At 31.3% G+C, this 14,101-nt stretch overlaps 1 protein-coding gene across 1 annotated transcript; it reads right to left on the bottom strand.

Moving 5' to 3' along the window:
• Positions 1 to 1,158: 1,158 nt before the first annotated feature.
• lin-28 lies at positions 1,159 to 13,774 on the bottom strand. Its single transcript, XM_065503993.1, has 5 exons — positions 13,639 to 13,774; positions 1,764 to 1,876; positions 1,586 to 1,697; positions 1,338 to 1,525; positions 1,159 to 1,263 (listed from the first exon to the last, which is right to left on the bottom strand). The coding sequence occupies exons 1-5, from the start codon at positions 13,772 to 13,774 to the stop codon at positions 1,159 to 1,161; spliced, it is 654 nt and encodes a 217-aa protein (XP_065360065.1).
• Positions 13,775 to 14,101: the final 327 nt, after the last annotated feature.

Below are 14,101 nucleotides of genomic sequence, written 5' to 3'. Positions count from 1 at the left end.
ACCCATATAAATTAAACATTTATGACCGATAAAGTTCTATTTCGGGAGGACATTTGTATGGGGGTTAAGTGTAATGGACCGATTTCAGTCAGTTTCAATAGGCTTCGTCCTTGGACTGTCAGCCAGACAGACAGACGGACGGACGGACATCGTTTATTCGACTCAGAAAGTGATTCTGAGTGATATTCGTATTTTTATCAAATTACTTTCAAATATTTATGTATATTGCTTCAAATGCTTCAGAAGTTATTAAACTCATACAAAAAATAATCATACATTTAACTTTTATTTTATTTTTTTTTTATTAAAAAAGAAGTTCTAACTCAAATACAATATTCCAAGTGTTTGTATAGACATGTCAATAAATTCAATAAATTGCAGTAAAAGTTGTAAAAAGCTCTAAACATAAAAATACTAAACAAAATGATTTCTTTTCTCAGTATGACACTCGACACACAAAGAAAAGAAAAACATAATGGATAGAAATGGATTTGAGCAACAAAAAACTAAAAAAAAAATGGAAAAAATAACTTCAACTTCTTTAATTCATTTTTGTTTGTGCAAACGTACATATGAATATGAAACTTAAAACAAATAGAGTTCTTTTTAAAAACTTTTTCTGTTAAGACTTTTAACACAGAATACAAACTGTATTTAATGGGAAGTTGTTTTGTAAATGAAAAAAGTTTAAATCTCTTTTCATTTCAAAATAAACTTTAAAATATAAATTTAAAGAAAAATACTATTATTAAGTAAAAATAATTTATTTACTAAAACTAATTTATTTGCAAAAAAAAAAAGAAAAAAAACTCTTACATAAATTTATATTTAGCAAACTTAACTAGGAGGTTGAAGTTTGGCTGTATAGAGAGGTAATAATTCAATAATTTTATAGTTATGAAACATTAAGTTATTCTTAATATTCTTAACTGCTGAGCTTTAGAAATATTTATAAGTTTCCATAAACTATAATTTCTATTTTGAAACGAATTTCTTGTCTTACTAAAACTATTATAAATTCTTAACTAAATTGTACGTTGTAATAAAGATAGCCTCATTATTTTATGTTAAAATGGAATTTGACCACACAGAAAAAGAATTGCCAAAAGTTGTACTAAATTTCAATTGTCCTCTATATAATTTCGTTTGCACATGATGTTATCTGGATTCATCAGTTAAATCTGGCAGATTATTGATGTCATGTTCACTGGCAAAGGAATGTTCATCATTGGTGGTATGGGGCTGGGAGTCATTTCTGGAATTCTGTAAATATATTTAATAAAATATAGAGATTAATAAGATGTTCAAAGGAGATACAAATCTCCCATTAAACATACTTGTTTTGAGGAGGGACATGTAGCAAACAAGTGATCCTCCTGTTGACACAAATGACAACGTTTAGGCTGCGGTTCTAATTTGCATTTCGAAGCCAGATGGTTAGCAAATTTACCACAATTGTAGCAGCGTAAACGGCGATTACTTTTTTTGAAGCGCGGCCGAAAAGTGCTGCCATGACAATCATTTCCTTTAAATATAAAAGAAATAAGTGTCATCATATATTGAAAGTATGTTTAGTTAAACTCACCTTGTCTACCAGAAACTCGTGTGGCCTCAAGTCCTCTTTTTGTCATGTGACATTCATATTCAACATCTTCTTGTTCTGCCAACGATCGAAATCCGATCATTTGTATAACACTCTAAGGGTAAATAAAGTTTGGATTAAACATTAACCATTTATATACAAATGTGTGTATTTTACGTACCTGATGGACAAACACTTCGGGACCACCATTGTTGGGTGTTATAAAACCCCAACCTTTGGCCACATTAAACCATTTGCATTTGCCATAATGAACTCCTTCGATTTCTTGCGGATCTGAAATTTAACAGATAAATATTAGTGGTTTAAGGGATTGTAATTAATAAGGGCCGAGAATTATATAAGACTATAGATGATAATATAAACAAGATTATATGAGGAGCCGCAGAACAAAAGGTACTTTTTCGAATTTTTTTACAAATTGATTTTTTGGTATTTTTATAAATTTGGGTTGAAATATTACTAGAAAAAATCAATTTCCCAAAAATTTTTAAATTTTCAAAAAAGTACCTTTTTTTCTGCGTCTTCTCATATACATACATACATATGTGAGGCTAGACAATAGACTAGAATATAGAGCAGACTAGTGATGATAATACAGGCTAGACTATACATGAGACTATAGATCGGACTATATATTTAGTTTTTTGCATACAACTATGTATATTATTTGTTCAATTTTACTGTTTCACTGCATTATCGAATACTGCCTTACCAAAAATTCAAGAAAACTACAATGTGAAACTAATTACTGCAAACAGTTAATTTGACATGTGGAAAAGATAAGGTAACCATGATAAGCATAGATTTCTAGGCAGCTATTACTTCTTTTTAAAAATAAATAGAACTTTTAATAATTCGAAAATTCTTGAAAGACTTCCGGCAAACATATGACAATTATAAAAATTCTGTTGAAATTTTGTTCCAATAAATATTTCGATTCTGTTCTAATTTTTAGCTTATATTTAAGGTATTTATAGACGGCAATACTCAGTATTAACACTTTTCAAATTTAAAATATTATTGAAATCATTCGGTATTTCAAAAAATCGTTTCGAAAAAACCTTTATTGTTAACACGATAGTATTACAAATATTTTATTTCTTTGTTGATTGATATTCTTCGGAAAACTTTATTTTTATTTTACATTTTCTTGACATTTTTGTTTGCTTTATTTGTATTTAAAAAACATACCCGATACATATGAAAATATAAAGTTTTTGAATTGTTTTAAACAAATTTTGAATACCGACCGTAAATCAAAAAAAAAATCATTCGTATTTATTGAAAATCTAATACAAATTTTGTTTAGACGATGAAATTGTATTATGATACTTGAGTTTTTGACAAATATTAATACTCACTATTGCCGTCTATAAATACCTTTAGAAACATTTATACAATATAAAATTATTCAAAGTATTGGTCATTGTTATATATGACCTTTTCCCATCTTTCTGACAATATATGGATTCCGAGCCAAAAGAACTGCTCATCTTTTGAGGCCAAGAACGAATCAAGCCATTATCGGATATTCTGTTCCAAAGTGTAGCGTATCCCTGAGAGAGCGTTCTGCATCGATCGAAACAAATTGTAGTCGGACGGTGCACGGTATGTACTATAAATCGGGTGAGGCAAAACTTCCCAACCACTTCATTCTAAATACTTTTAAATAGGTATTGGCCGAGTATTGTCGTAATGGAATATTACGGTTTCATGCATGGCGGCATATTTCGGTACAGTTTCCCTGTGATGGTCTGGTCAGCTTTCAGCAGCTCATAATAGATATGACACTTTTGGTCCCGCCAAATACAGAGTATTACCTTAGCACCGTGGATACTTGGCTTTGGTGTCCATTAGGCTAGTTTACCCGACTTATGCCTGTAATTTCAACAAATAAGTATCTACGGTGTAAAATAACCAGTAGATTAATTTACCTAAACGGTAACTTGACATTGATTTCAAATCAATATCTACAGGTTAAAATTACCAAATTCTTTTATAACGTTCAAGTATCATTTCGGACATGATAAATCGTCTTTCATTTTCTCTCGGCTTCAATTCGTATGGTACCCAATTTCCCTTCTTTTGGATGAATCCTGCTACTCGCAAACGTTTTGTTATGAACTTGTTGAGGTTTACAACAATCTTCATGGAGTAATGCCTCCAATTCTTGGTCTTCAAACATTTTTGGCTGTCCTGGGGGATCTTTGTGTTTCGTGTCAAAATCACCACTTCTGAACCGCACAAACCATCTCTCGCACGTTGAAAACGATGGAGCACATTCACCATAAGGTTTGATGAGCAATCGGTGTGCTTCAGCGGAACTTTTTTTCAAATTAAAGAAGTTAAGCAAAACTTGCCGCATATGACGATGCGTTGGTACAAATTCGAAGCAAAAAAACTTTGTTGTTTACACAATAATGTTCAATAACTTAGTGAGAATAAATGACAGACAGATATGTACCCTTCAAAATGACATATAAGTTATTAAAAATAAAAAACACATTCAAAAGATAGCCATTTATTGTAAATCCTGCATGTTTAAGTCATACACACAATATAAAACGAAGGAAGCTTTATCAGGTGAGGTTATGAGGGAATGGCAAAATATTTCAAAGGAGACGATTGATTCTGTAATTGGTCCAATGAATCGTCATTGTGAAGCAGTAATAAAAGGGATATCCAAGAAAGTACCGAGTGACTGACTAAAAGTGCCAGAAAATGTTTGTAAAAATGAAACGTAAGTTTCCATTGTTTTGTCAATACCATAATAATGAATAATTTTTAGTTCGTTTTTTCAGAATTTAATTATGTTTCTATTTTCGTCTTTTATATATGGGCAATTCCATGTCATCGTACTTGACATTTGTACGCCTATGGAGTGGAATAGATTTTGCAAAAATAAGAGTATCTGAAAAATAATTTGGTATGTTCCATTCAGAGTGTGTAATATTTTAAAAAAATAATAGTAAGTACTTTCGTGTTGTCTCCTATTCAAATCATCTTGAAAAAATTTCAAGTATTTTTTATTTTGTAAATAAAACTATAAATTTAATACTAAAAAATACAAATTTCTTTCGAAACTGTGTGGATTGTAACCTATTAATTGAATATTTTGAAAAGTTTCCATTGTATTGTAGGAGGTAGGAACTAGTTCTAGTTCAAACATTTTTTTTTTCCAAAATACAAATTATTTGACTAGAACAATAAGTGAAATGTTACATAAAGTCTAATAAGTATAAATTTACATCATAATAAACCATTAATTATTAGAACTATATAATCAAGGAACTAGTCACGTAACTAGTTCTGTTTTAATTAACTTTCCTCTGGCAGTTTATATAATTTATCATTTTAAACTTCTGTCTACATTATACGTCACAATGAATGAATGAATTCAATTTTGAAGTTTTTCCCTCATTCGTATTTACTACAAGTTTAGTTTTTTGTTGGTTGTCTTAAAATATGTATTTTTTGTTTTCATTTTAGTGTTTTTTTTCATTTATTTTCTTTTCTTATTTGTTTTGTTTGTTTTATTTTGATTACACTGCTTTTATAGCTTTCTTTCTTTATCGTCTGAATGACTACGCAACAACATATTCTCACGTTTGGAAAACACACATTCTACACACATATTAAACGTTTTGTCCCAGCAAACACTCAACTTTCACATCGAATATAGATTTATTTATATCAAAAACTTCCTCTAATATTATCTAACGAAAAAAAATAAATAAAATTAAGGGTTAAGTGCAAAAACATGATAGGCCACAAAATCAGTATATTATTTTTATTAACATATTTTTGATGGGTTTAGTCAAGGTATAAATTGAATTCTTAAGCTGGCCACACACGGAATGATTTGTTCGCCTGATTTGTGATTGAAAATTTTCAATTACTTGTGATTTTGTGCGCGCACAGCCCCATTAACAAGTGAAACACGAACAAATCGCACTCACAAATCACCCGTGTGTGGGCAGCTTTACACAAAACAGCAATTATTCATTCACAGATTTAACTCTTTAAATTATACTATCAAGTAAACAGTAAACAGAGATCGCACTATACGAGTTTTTATAGATGGGATCTCATCAAACGAGTTCAAGATAAATTCAGGGGTACCGCAAGGCACCGTTCTCTCTCCTACTCTATTTCTTAATTTTCTAAATGACCTTCTACGTCAAACTTCCAACCCTATCTATTCTTTTGCAGATGACAGCAACATTTGCCATTCATATTCATTCAGTTACAGACCAAGCCTGTCGGAGATTGGGCAATGAGGCAAAATATGAATGATTCCCTTAATCGGGACCTTCTGACAATCTCTGATTGGTGTTGTGCGAATAGGGTCGCTTTCAACGCTCGCAAGACTCAGTGTTGCATGTTGACACATAAACGAACGACAGACCATGTAGCTTCATCTGTATTTATGGGTGGTGTAAATATTGTGGAATCAGACACTCTTAATGTTCTGGGCATGAGAATACAATGTGATGTCCGCTGGTCTAAACACATTTTTCAAGTGTCGAAAGAAGCATTCAAGTGTCTCGGATTTCTGAAACGGCGTAGGAATTACTTCACTCCATCTGATCTCCTCACTATTTACACCACATATATCCGACCGAAAATGGAATACAACTCCCATGTATGGGCCGGTGCTTCAAAGTCTATTTTGGAGCTTCTCGACCGCGTACAGGAGAGGGCGAAGATGATTATCGGTGACAGTAGGGTATCCAACTCTATTGATTCGCTGGAGCACCGTCGCAATGTGGGCTGCGTTTCACCGTTCTATCGATACTACAATTGAATGTGTTCTGATGAAATTAGGGAACTTGTTCCTGATACCTGCAGATTTTTACGTAATACACGTTTTTCATCAAGAACACATCCCTTTGTGGTCGATTGGCCAGTGGACCGCACAACACACTACAGAGAAAATTCGTTCTTTAGTCGTACTGTACGTATGTGGAACAAACTTCCCGCTGAAGCGTTTCCTGGCATTTTCAATATAGGAAAGTTCAAATCTAATGTCCACAAACACTACTCCCTCTACCCTCCCTCCCATAACCTATTTTCCTAGTTCCAACACAATGCATGAGTAGGGGTCATCCCATGATTGCTGGTCCAAGAAGAAAAAAAAATAAACAGTTAACTTCTAAAATTATAATTGTTCTTCTGAGAAAAAGATGGATTCTAATATCTTGGGGGTTAATTTTATTGTGATCGGTCCATAATTAGTCATAGCTTCCAAATAAGACTTGGTTCCGAATAAATCTTCTAAAAATTCAACAAAAAAAAATTTCATATAGACATAAATCACACGACCTAATTTCATGGTGATCGGTCCATAATTAGTCATAGCTTCCATATAAGGCCCACTTCTGAAAATCACTCACGAATATAAATTATTGAAATTTTAAAAGAATAATGTTTTTGCTCATTTACCCGACCCGACCATACTTTTTTACTTGTTTGTTTTCACTTAGTTATTGAAACAAAAAAATTTTTTTTTGCTTCGAAAATTTCGAATTTTGTGCCAACAATGCGTCATATGCATTTTACATATATTATGTAAAACTCAACAAGAGCTTGCAAAATCATTGGGAGCTACTCAATCAGCAATTCCAAAATGTTTGCAGCAGGATTCATTCAAAAGCAGGGACATTGGGTATCACACGAATTGAAGCCGAGAAACCTTGAAAGACGGTTTTGCATGTCCGAAAAGATGTTTGAATGTCATAAAAGAAAATCATTTTTGCATCGAATCACCACTTGCAATGAAAAATGGATCCATTACAATAACCCGATACGTAAGAGATCGTACGTAAAGTCCAGCCAACCAGCCGAATCGACACCAAAGGCAATTATTCATGGCGCTAAGGTAATTTTCTGTATTTGGTGGGACCAAAAAGGTCCTGTCTATTTTGAACTGCTGAAATCTGGCCAGACTGGGAACGAGCATTGGCCGAAAAACGCCCAGAATATACGGCCAGACATGAAACTGTAATATTCCATTATGACAACACTCGGCCACATGCTGGAATACCTGTTTAAAACTATTTAGAATGAAGTGGTGGGATGTTTTGACAAACCTCTTTATAGTCCAGACCGTGCCCCGTCCGACTAATATTTGTTTCGATCGAAGCAGAACAATCTCTCTGGGATACGCATTTTGATATCAGAAGCCCTTCAATTTAACTTGTATTATTAAGATTAATATAGTTGTGTTTGCTGGGATTAATCATCCATCTCTCATGCACAAACACACACATACTAGTTGTACTAACAAATACATATACACTCACATACATACATAAATGTATAGAGATCGTAAGTGGCGTCGTTATCAAAATGCGATTGCCTCATTCAACAGTGTCCCCGATAAATAACAAATTACGAGAACGTTTTTAGTGAATTGAATTGAATTGAATACATTTAAATTTGAATGCGAGTATGAATGGAATGCGTTGCAGATGGAATGTGGTTGTTGTATATTTCCATGTGTTTGTGAACAGATAATATTATTTTTTGTTTTGTTGTTGTTTTTTTATTTTTGGGAAACTCACTAATTCAAGTACATACACATATACATATGTATGAATGTGCTTCCTCTAACAATGGCTATAGAAAATAGAAAACTTCAACTATTTGATTGAAATCTTTCCTTCTTTGAGAAAATAAAAGAAGAAATCCTTAAACACAGACGATCACATAAACTTGCACACATATACATACATGGGGGCATATACACATTTTTATTTGTTTTAATTAACCAGCTTCTTACCCATAGATCGATCAGTGGTTGAAAGCTTGTTGAAAAACGTGTTTGTTCCAATTTTATTTTTTTAATTTTACATACATACGTAAGCTTTTTCTAGTTTATTGCTTTCATAGTTTTGGGATTAGTAATAGAAAACCAGTTTGTGTGTCAAAGAAATACGCAGCACGCACATCTCAACGTATTCTTTTGGGAGACTTTTGGTGGGAATCTGTTTCGTTTCGATTATATTTTCTTTCTTCTATTTAATTTTGTTTGAGCAGTAAAATAGTTGCGTTAAGTTTTGTTTGTCCCTTGGTTGTTTATTTCATTAAAGAAATCTTAAAATGATCATACTTATGATGATTTAGAGATATAAGTTGTAGCCATCTTAGTTCCTCTCCTGATGAAAGTTTATGAGTTTTTGTTTACACATTATAGTTTAGATCATGATAAAAATATAGAAGGTAGTTTCAATCAAAATTTTTTTTTTAAAAATAAGGTTTTTTGAAGTTTCCTTTTTTTGTGAGCATTATAAAAAGCGTTGCCACATTCCAAAAAATGATTATGATTTTCGAGAATTTTTTTACAAAAAATGTGTAATTTAATTTATTATTTAAATAAAAATGTATTATGTTGTGTTGGGAGTTATTGATTCAATTCCTAACGTTCGATTACTTATTAAAACACGTTGACTATTTTTATATGTATGCATTTTCTTCATTTTTTTATTACTATGTAAATATTTTATATCTTTTAAATGGAGGTTTAATTATAAGAGACAAGTAGCACACGGAAGAATGTATTTTCAAGATCTAGCCGAGCACTCTCAGAAAATATAAAAAGTCTTTGAAATCGGATGGAAAACAAAAAATGGCACGCGTTTAACAAATTTACATGTCGAAGGTGCCCTACTTTGGGTCCCATAGCGCCGCCATTGAAGTATTTGTGGGGCTCATTTTCAAATCTTAAACTCGAATATTCCTTGGGTACGCCGTTTAGAAATACGAGATTTATTTTCAAATAATTTCGATTCTACTCCAGTGTGCATAGTTAATGGATTATGATCGGTAATAATCGGTGATATATATCCCAAAATATGTTTACATAATAAATAGTATTTTGAAGTTACCTTGTGTTCATTGGGACAGCATTCATATCCAATCTCACACGCTTTGTTTTAACTGAAATATTACTTTTAACTAAATGGTCGGAGCACACCATTGGCTGTTTTGGCAAATCTTCTTCGCAAGCTTTACATATATCCATAAACTGTTGTTGTTGTTGGGTAAATATTTTTTCTATTTTTTTAAATAATTTTCAAATTAATGAAAATTATTTTTCCCAAAGGGAAAATTTGAAATTGATATGGCATTACTATTTTAACGAAAACGTCAAAATCCTTAAGCGTGTCAGACGTAGAATTTTAAAAAATAAAGAGAGAATGAAACTACCTTCTATTTTTCTACTATGGTTTAGATTGTGTGAATATGAAATTAATTAGTGATATTTACTTTTGAATTGGTAAAATACTTATAGTTAAGGTGGGTCAATATGATTGCTCCTTTGAGAGAGCTTTAGGGATCTTTACTAAAAATGCAGAATAAATTAATTGTATAGGCTCGAGTTCATATAAATTTCTAAGAAAGGATATTTATTTTAATCATAGGAATTCCAATGAATACAAAAAAAACGTTAATTATTTAGACACATAGCGGAAGGAATATATATTCGGCGCCCGCTACAATCTTCTCAGAATTGAACAGCGTCATATTATCGGCCATGTTCTGACATCGAAAAGTAGTTGAAATATATATTGGGTGTATGACTTAAAAATTCGGGATTTACAATAGATGGCGTATCTTTTGAACGAGGTTTTTGTTTTTAATAACTTACTATATGTCATTTTGAAGGGTACATATCTGCCATTTATTCTCACTTAGTTATTGAACATTATAAAGCATTGTTCACATAAAATCCGGTCGCACTGTAGAAGCTTTTTACAAAAAAACTAGTGGCAACATTTTTGTTTTGTTGTCTTTTGGCATGACTTTCTAAACAAACCAGCCGTTATTTTGTCAAGATTTCAAATTAATATATTAATTTTTGTACACGTGGCGAGCAATAGAAAATCAAAATAGAAACTACAGTTTGAGTCGGAAAAAAGCCAACCAATTGTAAGAAAAGATAAACTCACTGTTTATTGTTGGTGTTTTGTTTAAGTTTGATATTTTTACAAATAAAGCTTGAGTGTCTGTAATTCTCATTCACTCTATAGCTTGATTTGTATAATATCTTTAGTTTTTCTAAAGCCTTTTTGGGAAAAGGTTTCCTGATGATCTGGCCTAAGCAACCAGTGAAATGCGCATAGGAACTAGCTTATCCCCCAACAATAAATGTCGGTGAATTTATCAGGAATTGGGAAATTTAGCACAATTCTTACTATAATATTTATTTTGTATTCTCGTATAACTCCAAAAAACTAAAGCTCCCAAAAGGTAATATGAATGATGTTGTAAAACGTTACAGAGGAACCATAAGCATGGATGGTAAGAAAAACGAAATCAAAAAAGTTAGCACACGAGACCAAGACCTTACAACGAAAATAGTTCGTTGTATTAAACAAAATTCTGGTTTATCTGATAATGATCGCGACTAAAACCAGTCGTGGACTGGTATCGACGCAGCAAAGTCGATGTAATTCCAAAACATATGAACCCACCTATGGTCCCCAACTTCGTCCAATTGAAAATATTGGGCTATTTTGTCAAAGCTAAATTAAAGAAAAATGGAAGCGCTATTATTATCGACATTAAATAATGTTATCTGCTTGGAATAAATATGCAGCACAGGAGGACCGAAAAGTTGTGCAAAAGTTAATGAGTAACATCAATCTTGAATTTTTATTAGAAACTAGTTGACCGCCCCGGCTTCGCCCGGTAGCATTTACTAATGTTAGTTCTTCAAATTTCTCCAACCCACATACACATGCCTGTTCTTATTTATTTGCAAATAAAAGATCTAAATTTGTACTGCATACTTTAGGGTGCTTTTTTTATAACAGTTAACTGGACTAAAAAAAAATTTCCGAGTTTTACGCGGAATTTTTTAAATTTTTTTTCTTTACAAACCATCTCCTGAAAATTTCGAATCGAATAAAAAAAAATCAGCCAAATCGCTGCAGTCGTTCTCACGTGATGCCATTACTACATGGACCATTTAATTTTTATATATATAGAAGATAGATAAAGATATTTAACTAGTTTTTTTTTGCGTATTCATAATTGCTAATAAATACGATTAAATTTATGGTAGAACAATAAATATTAACTTGCACTTTTCTTTATTTTCTTTAAGTAAACAATGCTTTATGTACTAAATTATTTTAAATATTCCTTTTTTGCTTCTTTGGAAGTTCTTTTCTTCCAATATCATTTAGATTTAGTCTTAAGGTGTTTAAATACTGACTGTCTTCAATTCCCGTTGTCAAAGTCACTACATAGTTGGCTAAAAACAAGTGTAATTCAAGCCTTGAATTATAGTTAATCAATTGAATTACAGTTGTATTTTACTTTATATCAATAGCATTTTCCAGTAAAAAGGAAACGTATATGTTTTTGTTTGAAAAATAATTAATTTTTTCAAATATTTTTCAAGTTTAAAAGAACAAAATATTGGGCTCGAATGACGAAAGTCCTCAAATTTGTACACCGTAAACTTTAATAGATCTGCAAAATTGCTATAACATTTTCCATTTCGAAGGAGAGTTCGACCGATTATTAATTTTCGGTTTTGATAAAAATTTGGATTTTGCCCCTGTGCTCGGTTTTTAGACAAAATTTTTTCGAATATTTTAAGAAGGAAAAATAAACAAGATGGAATTAAACAAAAAAGTAAAATAAATAATTAAAAAACAATTCGGATGAATTGTTTTTGGTGAAAAAAAAAATTCGGATTAAAAATATTATTTCCTATTTTGACCTATTGTAGGTCCAACTTACTATGGTCTTATATACGTCGTTGCAAAGGTCATTGAAATATCTATCATTAGATATCCATATTGTCTATATTAATGACTTAGTAATCCAGATATAGGTCAAAAATAGGTCAAACATCGAGGTTGTCCTGGTGTTTTTCTTATATCTCAGCCATTTGTGGCTGAGATTTTAAAAAGCAACCGAGCCGAAGATATTGATGTATGAATCGTGTATGTAAGTTATTTGGGGGCTTCGGAAAGTTGATTTCAACAGACAGACATGACTTAATCGACTCCGCTATCTATAAGGATCCAGAATATATATACTTTATAGGGTAGGAAAATTATATTGTGGAAATTACAAACGGAATGACAAACTTATATATACCCTTCTCACGAAGGTGAAGGGTATAATAAAATAAAAGCTCTCCGTAAGTTTCTGATTAGATCAAATATTAAGTTTGGTTCGGTTTCGGCCTTAAAAAATTGGTTTTGATCGTTTGATTTTGTAATAAAATTTGGACTACGGGTTCACATCACAGTTGAACATCAGCAAAATGGTCGGTCAAGTCCGGCCGACTTTAAAGTGCGTGTTAGACTAATTTTTTTGGGCGTTCACCACTATGGTGGTGCAGGGTATAAAATGAAAATTTTAATAGAACAAAGAGATATTAAAACGCAAGAAGTAGGGGTCACTCTAACATTCATAATAAAAATTTATTGCTTAATGTTGAAACAATATTTCCCCTCTTATTACTTTTTATTAGAGAAACATACATTTAAGTTAAAATATTATTTTTAAGTTAAAAATATTTAATTTAATTTGTTTAAATTAACATTTCACTTATACTGTATCCACTCTTATATGAATATATTTGCTCTCTTATATAGAAATATACACTATCATTACTTTGTTAACTATTGTAGATACAAATAAAAAAATAATACAAAGAAGAATGGTTTTCCTAAGCAGATTTTATACAATTATAATAATTGAGAGAGTGTGTACTGGTAGATTCTATTTCTGGATAATTATTTAAGGGATGTTATTAAATATTTTACAGTAGATTTGGCTGTTTGAGTTTTCATTCTCTACAGAATCTATAAAAAACAATAGTTTTTGTTCTTCAATAAAAAAACCCACACAACTATGAAAGAATAGAGAACGATCTTATTGGTATTTTTTTGTTTGTATATCATGGAATTTTGTAAAAAAATTAATCTATCTATATCTTTATGTATGTATAGATGCTGAGACCTGTTGATGCAATATTATTTAGAGCTTAATAGTACTTTACTTACCTATTGAAAGGCTTGTTAATGATCCAATTGTGCCCGATTCAAAAGTGTTGTCATCATGACTGTTGGTTGATTGTACGGGACTTTGATTGCCACTATCATTTTCCATGCTTGTTGCTTTGGAATTCGTATTGATCATGTTGATTTAAATTTCTTTATTTTAGTTTTCCTAATCTTGAGTTATAAATAAAAACTGAAAAACTATTATTGTTTTGTCTTTTAATCTTCAATACTTTGCTGTCTACAGATTCTCTCTGTTAATATATTTTCTTTTCAGTTTTTGTTTTCAATATCAAATATTTGGTTTTATCACTTAATTGTTTGTTAGAAAAATGTGTTTGTCTTTTTAGGAAATTTTTCTTTTTTTTCTCGTTTTATCCGTTTTCTAATGCACACAAATGCTACGCATGACGCACACTGACATACTGACGTTTAGTTATGTTTAACTATTTCTAAGAACCCCCGA

Source organism: Calliphora vicina, chromosome 3 (assembly GCF_958450345.1).
Source record: "Calliphora vicina chromosome 3, idCalVici1.1, whole genome shotgun sequence".
Lineage (NCBI taxonomy): Eukaryota > Metazoa > Arthropoda > Insecta > Diptera > Calliphoridae > Calliphora > Calliphora vicina.
The sequence above is the reverse complement of the archived record's forward strand: the minus strand, read 5'-3'. Positions and strand labels throughout refer to the sequence as shown.